The sequence below is a fragment of the Hypanus sabinus genome, chromosome 8 (genome assembly GCF_030144855.1).
Source record: "Hypanus sabinus isolate sHypSab1 chromosome 8, sHypSab1.hap1, whole genome shotgun sequence".
Lineage (NCBI taxonomy): Eukaryota > Metazoa > Chordata > Chondrichthyes > Myliobatiformes > Dasyatidae > Hypanus > Hypanus sabinus.
This window is the reverse complement of record NC_082713.1, coordinates 143,521,679-143,534,662: the sequence shown is the minus strand read 5'-3', so window position 1 is coordinate 143,534,662 and position 12,984 is coordinate 143,521,679. Positions and strand designations below refer to the sequence as shown.

Here is a 12,984-nt window from a genome sequence, read left to right as displayed (position 1 = left end):
TACTCCAAGAGAAATGCAGGGATAGCATCAATCATTTGAGTTCATTTAAGGTTTTGACTCCGTCAGCTGAAAAGCGCTGTAGACCACACTGCTCAAATTCGGCCACTTGTAGAAATTTACCTTCATTAATTTGACAACATGGGGCACTTGCATCTTCAGTATGCCCACTTCTGAGGAAAGCTTGTGATTGGCTGATCAGCAATATTCACTGCCCCCTTTTAATGCTTCTGAGATGTGGATTACCTACAGCAGGCGCAGCGGAGAACTGAAGAGAAACTACTTTCACTTTTACTGTAAGGTAATCTAAACAAATTAGATGGATAGGGAAGGAAACATTAGTGTCCTCTTCCAGGGTGAAATCCCTGGCATTGAGATTGTAAATTAACTCTACTGGGCCAGTGAATTTATTTGTGTGCCTGAAACCTGGCTCTGAAGAAGACATTGAAGAAGATTTAAGAATGCTCACAAAGTCTCTGAAAAAATGCAGTATCTTCTTGTACTCCCCAAAATCTCTGGCCCATGAGTGTTCAGAGTGGAGAAGGAACACTTATAATGGCACTGGGAGCATAAGTGCATGTGTGGGGAGCACATTAAATACTATATTAACAACAGAAGGAGCACATCCTCTCATAAACTATTTGCCCAGACATCCTGTCAAGCACTTCCTGCCCCACCTAAAGTAAAACTTCCTACATTGACTTTGTCAGCCACCTTAATTCCTACAGAACAATAATGCAGGCAACTCACCCTCAACCCTAAGGGACTGCCTGAAAAAAGCAATATGAAATATAAGGTTATGACTCTACTTGATTGTTGACTGCCTTCCATAAAAGTTGTTTGTTCAGCTGCTTTATCCTAGTACTTGCTTATAGAGTAGGTTCTTTGGAACTGGGTCATAGTTGTGGAATGGAGAGATCACAGATCAGGACCTATGGGACAACATAATTGTTGGAGGGTAGTGGATACGTGGGTTGAAAATGGCGGAGATATTTTTGGGGGAATGACAGGAGGGGTAAAGAAAAAACAAAATTGCGTTTTGACTATTGAATTAAATAGTTGCCTAATTATTCTGCTTTCAATAAATTTAGAGATGGGTGAACTGGGATGAGGTTTGAGTTTTATATTTTCATATCCAAGTAGTGCAAGCATTCAATTTTTTTGGCAGATAAAATCTTAGCTATATTTTCAAACTAATGAATGTTCAAATGATTTATTTAAGATGAAATTTTCATTCTTACAAGTAAAGTCAAACATAGCTTCCAAGTGTCATCGTGTTAGCTATATGGCAAGCTCAACCATAATAACTATGAAGAAAAGTTAGTAATTTAATTAATCCTCAAAGTTTAGCATCTATCACCATGGTGTTTACTTACTTCAAAGTGACATTTTATTTTATTTTACGAGTCTGTGGTGGCCAGTGCTATCATGTTTGCTGTTGTGTGCTGGGGCTGCAGGCTGAGGGTAGCAGACACCAACAGAATCAACAAACTCATTCGTAAGGCCAGTGATGTTGTGGGGGTGGAACTTGACTCTCTGACGGTGGTATCTGAAAAGAGGATGCATGCCATCTTGGACAATGTCTCCCATCCACTTCATAATGTACTGGTTAGCTTCAGGAGTACGTTGAGCCAGAGACTCATTCCACCGAGATGTAACACTGAGCGTCATAGGAAGCCATTCCTGTCTGTGACCATCAGACTTTACAACTCCTCCCTCGGAGTGTCAGACACCCTGAGCCAATAGGCTGGTCCTGAACTTATTTCCACTTGGCATGATTAACATTATTATTTAATTATTTATGGTTTTATATTGCTGTATTTCTTCACTATTCTTGGTGCGGCTGTAACGAAACCCAATTTCCCTCGGGATCAATAAAGGATATCTGTCTGTCTGTCTGTGGATGCCTGAGCACTGTTATGGGGTGATGACTTCCGTTTATCAAGCTTCTGTATTTGCATGGTCTTACCTCCTGCTGGTGGTACAACTTGATCCAGCAACTTCATACTTGTACGTTTCCATATTTTCTTGATAATTGCCCGAAGTTCCTCATTTGCTTGTTCCAAATTTCCTGTTCACACAGTACAATTAATTTAATATTGGCTGAATTTAAATGTAGGTCCTGAAGTTAAAGTCAGAAGCTAATTCTTTGTTCCCTCCTACATTAAATTTGTAAGTGGGGTACAGACATTGGCTGAAATTGGATCGCATGCCAGGACACTTTACTTAAAGCTATGGGTAATATTTTCAAGATCCAAATAATTAAATATTATCAATTAAATTCCCAATCCTGAAGAAGGGCCTTGACTGAAACACTGACACTATTTCTCTTCACATATATGCAGCCTGTCCTGCTGAGTACTTCCAGCAACTTCTGATTTTTGTTTTAGAATTCCAGCATCTGTAGGTTCTTAAAATTAAACTAATTTACTGCCAATAATATTCAAGCTTCAAATGTCTGGTCTAGTTGACTGTTATGGATAAACAGCTGGCTTCTGCACAGAGGTGGCAGCACATAGTGAACTTTGGTGATGTGTGTTGAAGAAATCACAGCGAACAAGCTGGAACAATTTGTCTTAAAATTAGAAAAGAAAAGAAACCCTCTAATTTCTTCACAGGAGTGACTCCCAGGTGTTAAACTTCCCAACAGATGAATGAGGCAGACACATGTTAAAGTTCCCACAGCAAAAACCATGCAGCTGAAGATTGCCTACAATAGATTTTGCATTGTATAGAATTTATTTTGCCTTGTTTATTTCAAAATGCAGCTTTAGTAACAGATAACTGAAAGCAAGCTCCTATTATTATGTCAACAGATCAATGTTAAAGGTTACCATAGCTTAGCCATGGAGTAAAACTCATCAAGCTATTCTAAAATTTTATACCTTCAGTTTTGATTCTTAATGCAGTTCGAACCAAAGCAAAGAGGGTTGCATTGAACATAACTGTACCATCACTGTTTAAAGGCATATTCATGGATACCAAACGCTGTAGGAAATAACAAAAAAGGGCTTACTTTAGCAACAAAGATAATGCCAGATTTTAGGAATTAATGTCAAAATCAGGAATGAAACATATTTTCTCATTGGAAAATCAAACAGTTAGAAACATCCAAGATTAAAAATAATGCAGACTCGATAAACTGTTGCTGCAAATTATAATTAGAACTGTTGAAAGAGAACTCAAGCATTCATGATCACAAGAAGCAATTTCTTTACTTAGAATTATTTACACTTGTGTTATTTTCTTCCAGTGCATTAGGCAATATTAATTCCTGCATGTCCACCTCCACCTTATACTCCTCAAGGTTTCTACCCTGAAAATTTTTCACATCAATGTGCAAAAGGATTATAATGGCTCTGTGGTTTTATTCCTGGACTAATAGAGGCCTGCACCAGCAATCCAAAGAAAACGTTCAAATTTCACTACCTAGCGGTTTGAGAATAATGAATTACAAGAAGAAATTTGTAAATACTACCAAGTTTGAATATAATATTTTGAGACATGGCAAGTCAGAAGCTTTAAAGATTAATATGGTAAGTGTAGCATGCTGAGGAGGAACTGATAACACTGGAACTAGGGACTCAAATTTGACTAAGGCTTGAGTTTTCCTTTGCCTCATAACTATTTATAGAAATATTGTACACTAATTCTCACATTTATAGTTCTATGACTAATAGAAGCTAGAGGAAGTCTCTGGTTATAGGCATACATTTAAAGCAGGAATTGGGTCAAAGGTTAGGAAATGTCTGACTAAAATCTGCCAAGCTTACCTTGCAGGCCACTCTATGTGGGCACAGCTTACCGAATCCTAAAGGTGGTTGTATCCGTCTAAGCAGTGTAACCACATCCAAGTGCTTGATGCGGCCTCTGTAGAGAAGTCAAAAAGAGAATCAATATAACTTAACTGAAAAATATTTATCAGATTGCTCATCTGTGAGCACAAGGTTCAAGTTGTCTTCTAATCACTTCCCTTTCCTGCTAATTGATTTTCACACATCACAAATTGACAAGAGGATGAGTGAGATGGCAAGTATTCTACTTCCAGCAGCCTGCATGTTCTGAAAGCAACACTTGATAGTGAACAAGGCATATGCAAGGTGATCTCCTTCATCAAACAGGAAAGTGCCTGACTCCATACATCATTTCACACTGCCCAGCAGCCAGGACACTAGTTACAGTACAAGCAATTTAACACAATGAGGCGTTTAGTGCTTCCAGATTCTAAATAAATACTTGTGGGATAAGCCAATCTACATCTTCCACTCACCAACGAAATAAATAGGCACTAGAGTTGGGAAAGGGAAATCATGATTTTTATTCAGGACAGAGTTCAGAAAAATTTTTGTAAAGAATTGTACAGAAACTTTTAGCTTTGTTCTTCCAACTGGTGATATTTAATGCCTAAGTCAAAAGGAAGTGTGTTAACATTCATTGAAATAAGTCTATAATATCACAAGACATAGGTGGAGAGGTAGGCCATTCAGCCCATCGAGTCTGCTCTGCCATTTGATCATGGCTGATTTAAATTCCCCCTTAAATCCATTCTCCTGCATTCTCCATGTAACCTTTGATACTCTTACTAAAGAAGAACCTATCAGACTCTGCTTTAAATATAATCAATGACTTGGCCTCCACAGTTGTCCTTGACAATGAATTCCACAGATTCATTACCTACTGGCTGTGGTGAACTATGTGCCTGTCGGGACACGCCCCTGCTGACTGCTCCTGTGGCTCCTCCCACAGGCCCCTGTATAAAGGAGATCTGCGGCCTGACGCTCGGCCTCAGTCTCCAAGACCTTGTATGATAGACACTCACTCCTGGTTCCTTCTTCCAGTCAATAAAAGCCGATATCTCGCCTTACGTCTCAGTGTGAGTTATTGATGGTGCATCACTGGCTAAAGAAATTCCTTCTCATCACTGTTTTAGAGGGATGTTCTTCTATTCTGAGGCCATGCTCCTTCCTGCTAGCCTCTTGTACTATCGGAAACATCCTCTCCACACTGACTTCATCTTGGTCTTTCTCTATACGATACATTTCAATTAGATCCCCCTTTAATCTTCTAAACTCCAATGAGTACAGGCTATAGCCATCAAACTCTCCTCACATGTTAACCCGTTCATTCCCAGGAGCATTCTGCCACTGTAGTGTAGTGGTTAGCGCACCACTATTGCAGCTTGAGGCATCAAAGTTTGTAGTTCAATCCCTGTGTCCTCTATAAGGAGTTTGTATGTCCTCCCCACGGAATACATGCGTTTTCCCCAGGTTCCCAATTTCCTCCCACAGTCCACACTTAATTGGTCATTGTACACTGTCCCTTGCTTGGGTTTAGGATTAAATCAGGGTTGTCGGGGGTTGCACATCTTGAAAGGTAGGAAGGGCATATTCCGTGCTCTATCTCCAACTAAGTAAATAAAATAAATCTCCTCTGGACCCTCTTCGATGCCAGCACATCTCTTCTGAAATAAGGAGCCCTAAACTGCTTCAACTGCACTCAGACCAGTGCCTTATAGAGCTTCAGCATTACATCCTTGCTTTTAGATTCTAGTCCTCTTGAAATGATCACTAAAATTGCATTTGCTTTCCTTACCACTGATTCACCCTGCAAGTTAACCTTTAGGAAATACTGAACTAAAACTCCCTAATCCACTTGCACCTCCAATTTATGAATTCGATTCCTGTTTAGAAAATAGTCAACATCTATATCCCTTCTAGCAAAGTACATGACCATGCACTTTGTTACTCTGTATTCCATCTGTCACTTCTTTGTCCCTTCTCCTCATTTCATTGAAATACATTGTTGGAAAGTGTATGGTCGTGCACTTTGGTGGAAGAAATAAACAGGCAGACTATTATTTAGATGGGGAAAGAATTCAAAATGCAGAGATGCAAAAGGACTTGGGAGCCCTTGTGCAGGATACCCTAAAGGAGGATACCCTCCAGGTTGAGTCGGTGGTGAAGAAGGTGAATGCAATGTTGGCATTTCTTTCTAGAGGTATAGAATATAAGAGCAGAGATGTGATTTTGAGGCTGTATAAGGCACTCATGAGACCACACGGAGTATTGTGTGCAGTTTTGGGCTCCTTATTTTGGAAAGGATATACTGACATTGGAGAGGGTTCAGAGAAAATTCATGAGAATGATTTCAGGAATGAAAGGGTTACCCTCAGGCAGCTCTTAAGCTGTATTCCCTGGAGTTCAGGAGAATTGGGGGGGGGGGGGATCTCATAGAAACATTTGAAATGTTAAAAGGCCTGAATAGATCAGATATGGCAAAGTTGTTTTCCATGGTAGGGGAGTCTACGACAAGAGGCTACGACTTCAGGATTGAAGGACGTCCATTTAGAAGAGAGATGTGGAGAAATTACTTTAGTCAGAGGGTAGTAAATCTGTGGAATTTGTTCATCAGCATCTGTGGGATGACTGAACGAATTGGATCAGCCCATGATTGAATGGTGGAGTAGACTTGATGGGCTGAATGGCCTACTTCGACTCCTATATCTTATGGTTTTATGATCTGTCCAAGTCCTTCTGAGGACCCCCTGTTTCCTCAACACTATGTACAGCTACAACTATCTTTGTATCACCTGCAAAGCCATCAATTCTGTCATTCAGATCATTAACATTTAATGGAACCAATACCAACCCCTGCAGAACAACATTAGTCACCAGCAGCCAAACCCCTTAATTCCCTCTTTTTGCCTTCTGCCAGTCAGTCAATCTTCTTTCCACGTTAGTATCTTTCCTGCTTTACCATGGGCTCTTATCTTGTTTAGAAGCCGCATGGGTGAAACCTTGATTTCCAGTCTTTTGACTCCCTCCCTTCTTAAATTGACATTTGCAATTTTCCGGTCCTCCAGAACCATTCTCAAATCTAGAGACTCTTGAAACATCACTACTAATGTCTCCAGAATCTCTTCAGCTACCTCTTCCAGAACCTTGGGATATAATCTATCTGGTCCAGGTGACTTATCTACCTTCAGACTTTTCAGCTTCCCAAGCACTTTCTCCTCAGTGGAGGCACTACACTCACTTCTGCCCATTGATACTCTCAAATTTTTGCATGCTGCTATAAAGCCTGATGCTAAATACTTACTCCATGAATCTGCCACTTATTGGTTCCTCATTACTAACTCTCCAGCATCATTTTCTAGTGATGGACTCTTGCCTCTCTTTTACTCTTGATATATCTGAAATATCTTTTGGTATCCTATTTTATATTATTGGCTAGCTTACCTTCAGTTATTTATTGCACCCATTCATTAAATTATCATCATAAATGTTAGGAAGAGCCAATGAACCATTTTGGTTCTCTTATCGAAAGAACAATTTATTGGTTTTGGAAGCAATGCAGAGAGAGTTTGGTAGGTTTATTCTTGGATGATTATAATCAAATATCAAACAGATTGAACCTTTACTTCCTGGACTGGTAAAAGAATCAAAATCTGGTATTTAAAAATTTAAAAAGGGGCTTCTTGCTAGAATAAAATAAAACCAAGAGGCATTGTTTCCAGATTACGGATCACCCATTTAAGTCTGAAATCAGAGGTAATCCTTTCTCCCAGACCTGTGAATCTTTGTTTTTCTTTTGTGGGTGTTGTGTCATTAATTATGTTCAAGAATGAGATTGATAGATGTTATTCCACTGGATTACAGAAACCAAAATGGGTCCTATTGAGCAATGGCACACCTAAAAAGATTCATGATGTATTCCTGTCACTACTTTGCAATTTTTTTCTAAATAGTACACATTTAGAGACTTATGATAAGTCACCATGGTGATGTTAGATTACCATCAAAAATGCCTCCCGTTCCATCCCTCTATCTCATTTTGGGAAATTTGATCATCTGACTCTCCTTCTCCCACCTGCATACAAGTAGAGACTAAAGAGCAAGGCACCAGAGGTAAGGGCAACAAAGAGGTGGTCACGGGAAGCAGAGGAGTGGCTATGGGATTGTTTCAAGTCAGTAGACATGCTTAAGAACTCATCAGAGGACCTGAATGAATTTGCCACAGTTGTTGCAGATTTTATAAAGATACTTGTGAATGAGTGTATACCCATCACAATTATTCAGAGACTCCCCCAAGCAGAAGCCCTGGATGAGCCAATGGATCTGCATTCTACTGAGGGTGAGATCAGTAGCATTCAGGTCTGGCAACCCGAGAAGGTATAAGAGGTCCAGGTATGACCTCTAGAAAGCAATCTCACATGCGAAGAGGCAACTCCAGACCACATTTGAATCACAGAAGGATGTTTGACAGTTCACCCATCCAGCTGAACATAGTTGCTGTGTTTTCTGTCATATCTGCATGCTTGATTGGGCCATCATTAAATTTGGGGATGTTCATAGATTTGCCATTTTCTACTCGCCAATGAACAATGGCACACTAAAAGTTACTCATGGTGAATTCCTGTACAATAACTTGTAGTCTGTGAGGAAGGATAGGCAGTGTAAAGAACATATTATAGTGAGTTGGGTGAGTTGAAATGTATCTATCATGATGTGAGAAGTACTAGGAACAAGGGTGACGTACTTAGGACATGGTCAATACATAGAACTATGACATTGTGGGTAACACAAAGGCAGGAATGGCTGTTGGATGCTCCAGTCTTTAGACAGGGAGGGAGGTAAAAGAGGTAGGGGATAATCAGGGATAGCATCACAGCTGTAAAAAGGAAAAACATCCTGGAGGATATGCATACTGAGTGAATGTGGGTGTAAATAAAAAACAGGAAGGGAACAATCACTCTGTTAGGAGTATTTTATAGATTCCCCCAATAGCAAGAGAAGCACTGAGGTGCAGACTGGGAGGCAAATTTTGGTAAGATGTAAAAATAACAGGATTGTTGTCATAGATGACTTCAACTTTCCTAATATTGACTGTGAAAGGTTTAAATGGGGCAGAATTTGCATGATAAGTCCAGGAAAGACTGGCTGACTAGAGGAGAGGCCATACTGCACCTGGTGCTAGGCAAGAGCCAAGTCAGATGACAGATGACAGATCTCTCAGTGGGTAAGCATTTCGGAGACTGTGACCATAACTCCCTGACCTTTAGCACAGCTTTGAACAGGAATAGGAGCAGATGGCATTGAAAGGTACTTAATTAGAGGAAGGCAAATTATGACGCCATCAGACAGTGCAAATTGGGAACGATGTACTCAGGGAAATGCACAAAAGTAATGTGGAGTTTGTTTAAGGAGCACCTTTACAGGGTTCTGGATGTTTGCCCCATTGAGGCACAGAAAAGATGGTAGGGTGAAGGAACCATGGTTGCAAAAGATGTGGAAGATCTCATCAAGAGGAAGAAAGAAGCATACCTAAGGGTTAAGAAACAATGATTAAACAGGGCTCTGGAGAGTTGAGGAACAGATGGTTCTTGGGGTGCACATCTAGAAATTCCTCAAAGTTGCAGAGCAAGTTCGTAGGGTGGTTAAGAAGGTGTATGGTGTGTCGGCTTTTATTAGTCGAGGGGTTGAGTTCAAGAGCCATGAGATTATGTTACAGATCTAAAACATCTGGTTAGACCACACTTCGCCAGAGAGTTGAAGTTATTACTGGAGGTACTGAAAGAGAAGGATGATATACTTTTAAAAGACTGGAGAAATGAAGGCCATGTGAAAGTGGCACAGAAGATGTATTTAGGGCTTGGACAAATCAACCTTAATCATATTGAATGGCTAAACAGACTTGAAGGGCCAATGGACAGCTACTGCTTCTATATCCTTGTGGTCCTTTGGTTGACATCAGTGTTGTGCATCTTGTGACTCTACAATTGGCTGTTACATTAGAGGACAGCGAGGCTTTGAGAAGAAGTGCGGTGGCGGCCATTTTCAAATTGCTTCTCAGATCGGAGTTCTGAGAGGCGGGACTGCGCAGGCGCGCGAAGGAGGCCCGGGAAGGAGGGAAGATATAAAAAGAACGCAGCCTTAAGCAGTGGGCAGCTTCGTTTGCGGGCAGCGGAGTGAGCCGGGAGCAGAGTGTAGGGCTTGGGCTCAGAGGGCTTAGGCGGAAGAGGGCACAGTAGGCTTATCTTTTAGTTCTCCTTGTTATTTTCAGTTATTCGGGAAGTATGAGTGTGAGGGCAGCTTGTTGTTCTCGGTGTCGGATGTGGGAGATCCTGGAGTCTCCGAGCCTCCCGGATGTCCACATCTGCGCCAGGTGCGCCGAACTGCAGCTCCTGAGGGACCGAGTTAGGGAACTGGAGCTGCAGCTCGATGACCTTCGCCTGGTCAGGGAGAGTGAGGAGGTGATAGAGAGGAGTTACAGGCAGGTGGTCACTCCGGGGCCACAGGAGGCAGATAGGTGGTCACGGTCAGGAATGGGAAGAGGCAGGTACTAGAGAATACCCCGGTGGCTGTACCCCTTGACAATAAGTACTCATGTTTGAGTCCTGTTGGGGGGGGACAGCCTACCTGGAGGAAGTGACAGTGGCCGGGCCTCCGGCACAGAGGACGGCCCTGTAGCTCAGAAGGGTAGGGATAGAAGAAAGAGGACCATAGTAATAGGGGATTCGATAGTCAGGGGTTCAGACAGGCGGTTCTGTGGAGGTGATCGGGAGTCCTGGATGGTAGTTTGCCTCCCTGGTGCCAGGGTTCGGGACGTTTCTGATCGCGTCCAAGATATCCTGAAGTGGGAGGGTGAGGAGCCAGAGGTCATGGTACATGTTGGTACCAATGACATAGGTAGGAAAGGGGAAGAGGTCCTGAAACGAGAGTACAGGGAGTTAGGAAGGCAGTTAAGAAGAAGGACCGCAAAGGTAGTAATCTCGGGATTACTGCCTGTGCCACGCGACAGTGAGAGTAGGAATAGAATTAGGTGGAGGATGAATGCGTGGCTGAGGGATTGGAGCAGGGGGCAGGGATTCAGGTTTCTGGATCATTGGGACCTCTTCTGGGGCAGGCGTGACCTGTTCAAGAAGGACGGGTTACACTTGAATCCTGGGGGGACCAATATCCTAGCGGGGAGGTTTGCTAGGGCTACAGGGCGGACTTTAAACTAGTTAGATGGGGGGGCGGGAATCAATTTGAGGAAACTATGGGAGAGGAGGTTAGTTCACCAGTGGAGCAAGTAAATAGACAGTGTGTGAGGGGGGAAAGACAGGTGATGGAGAAGGGATGCGCTCAGCCCGAAGATGTAGGGGAGAAGAAAGAAAAGGATAATAAATTTGAATGCATTGTTAGGGATGGAAAAAGAGGAGGAGATGGAGAGTATCTTAAATGTATCTATTTTAATGCTAGGAGCATTGTAAGAAAGGTGGATGAGCTTAAAGCTTGGATTGCTACCTGGAATTATGATGTTGTAGCTATTAGTGAAACATGGTTGCAGGAAGGGTGTGATTGGCAACTAAATATTCCTGGATTTAGTTGCTTCAGGTGTGATAGAGTAGGAGGGGCCAGAGGAGGAGGTGATGCATTGCTTGTCCGAGAAAATCTTATGGCGGTGCTTTGGAAGGATAGATTAGAGAGCTCCTCTAGGGAGGCTATTTGGGTGGAATTGAGGAATGGGAAAGGTGTAGTAACACTGATAGGAGTGTATTATAGGCCACCTAATGGGGAGCGTGAGTTGGAAGAGCAAATGTGTAAGGAGTTAGCAGATATTTGTAGTAAACACAAGGTGGTGATTGTGGGAGATTTTAATTTTCCACACATAGATTGGGAAGCTCATTCTGTAAAAGGGCTGGATGGTTTAGAGTTTGTGAAATGTGTGCAGGATAGTTTTTTGCAACAATACATAGAAGTACCAACTAGAGATGGGGCAGTGTTGGATCTCCTGTTAGGGAATGCAATAGGTCAGCTGACAGATGTATGTGTTGGGGAGCACTTCGGGTCCAGTGATCACAATAGCATTAGCTTCAATATAATTATGGAGAAGGACAGGACTGGACCTAGAGTTGAGATTTTTGATTGGAGAAAGGCTAACTTTGAGGAGATGCGAAGGGATTTAGAGAGAGTGGATTGGGTCAAATTGTTTTATGGGAAGGATGTAATAGAAAAATGGAGGTCATTTGAGGGTGAAATTATGAGGGTACAGAATCTTTATGTTCCTGTTAGGTTGAAAGGAAAGGTTAAAGGTTTGAAAGCACCATGGTTTTCAAGGGATATTAGAAATTTGGTTCGGAAAAAGAGAGATGTCTACAATAGACATAGGCAGCATGGAATAAAGGAATTGCTCGAGGAGTATAAAGAATGTAAAAGGTATCTTAAGAGAGAGATTAGAAAAGCTAAAAGAAGATACGAGGTTGGTTTGGCAAATAAGGTGAAAGTAAATCTGAAAGGTCTCTACAGTTATATTAAAAACAAAAGGATAGTGAGGGATAAAATTGGTCCCTTAGAGAATCAGGGTGGATGTGTGGAGCTGAGGGAGATGGGAGAGATTTTGAATGATTTCTTCTCTTCGGTATTCACTAAGGAGAAGGATATTAAATTGTGTAAGGTGTGGGAAACAAGTAAGGAAGTTATGGAACCTATGACAATTAAAGAGGTGGAAGTACTGGCGCTTTTAAGAAATTTAAAAGTGGATATATCTCCGGATCCTGACAGGATATTCCCCAGGACCTTGAGGGAAGTTTGTGCAGAGATAGCAGGAGCTCTGATGGAGATCTTTCAGATGTCATTAGAAATGGGGATTGTGCCGGAGGATTGGCATATTGCTCATGTGGTTCCATTGTTTAAAAAGGGTTCTAGAAGTAAGCCTAGCAATTATAGACCTGTCAGTTTGACATCAGTGGTGGGTAAATTAATGGAAAGTATTCTTAGAGATAGTATTTATAATTATCTGGATAGACAGGATCTGATTAGGAGTAGCCAGCATGGATTTGTGCGTGGAAGGTCCTGTTTGACAAACCTTATTGAATTTTTTGAAGAAGTTACGAGGAATGTTGACGAGGGTAAGGCAGAGGATATAGTCTATATGGACTTCAGCAAGGCCTTTGACAAAGTTCCACATGGAAGGTTAGTTAAGAAGGTTCAGTCATTAGGTATT

At 41.7% G+C, this 12,984-nt stretch overlaps 1 protein-coding gene across 1 annotated transcript in view; it reads right to left on the bottom strand.

Moving 5' to 3' along the window:
• cacna1c (calcium channel, voltage-dependent, L type, alpha 1C subunit) overlaps positions 1 to 12,984 on the bottom strand; it is a 615,084-nt gene that overhangs the window by 55,328 nt on the left and 546,772 nt on the right. The window contains exons 37-39 of the mRNA XM_059978076.1: positions 3,771 to 3,867; positions 2,883 to 2,985; positions 1,967 to 2,068 (exon numbers count right to left, since the gene is read on the bottom strand). Of these exons, the coding sequence (XP_059834059.1) occupies positions 1,967 to 2,068; positions 2,883 to 2,985; positions 3,771 to 3,867 (302 nt within the window). The remainder of the gene's footprint in view (positions 1 to 1,966; positions 2,069 to 2,882; positions 2,986 to 3,770; positions 3,868 to 12,984) is intronic.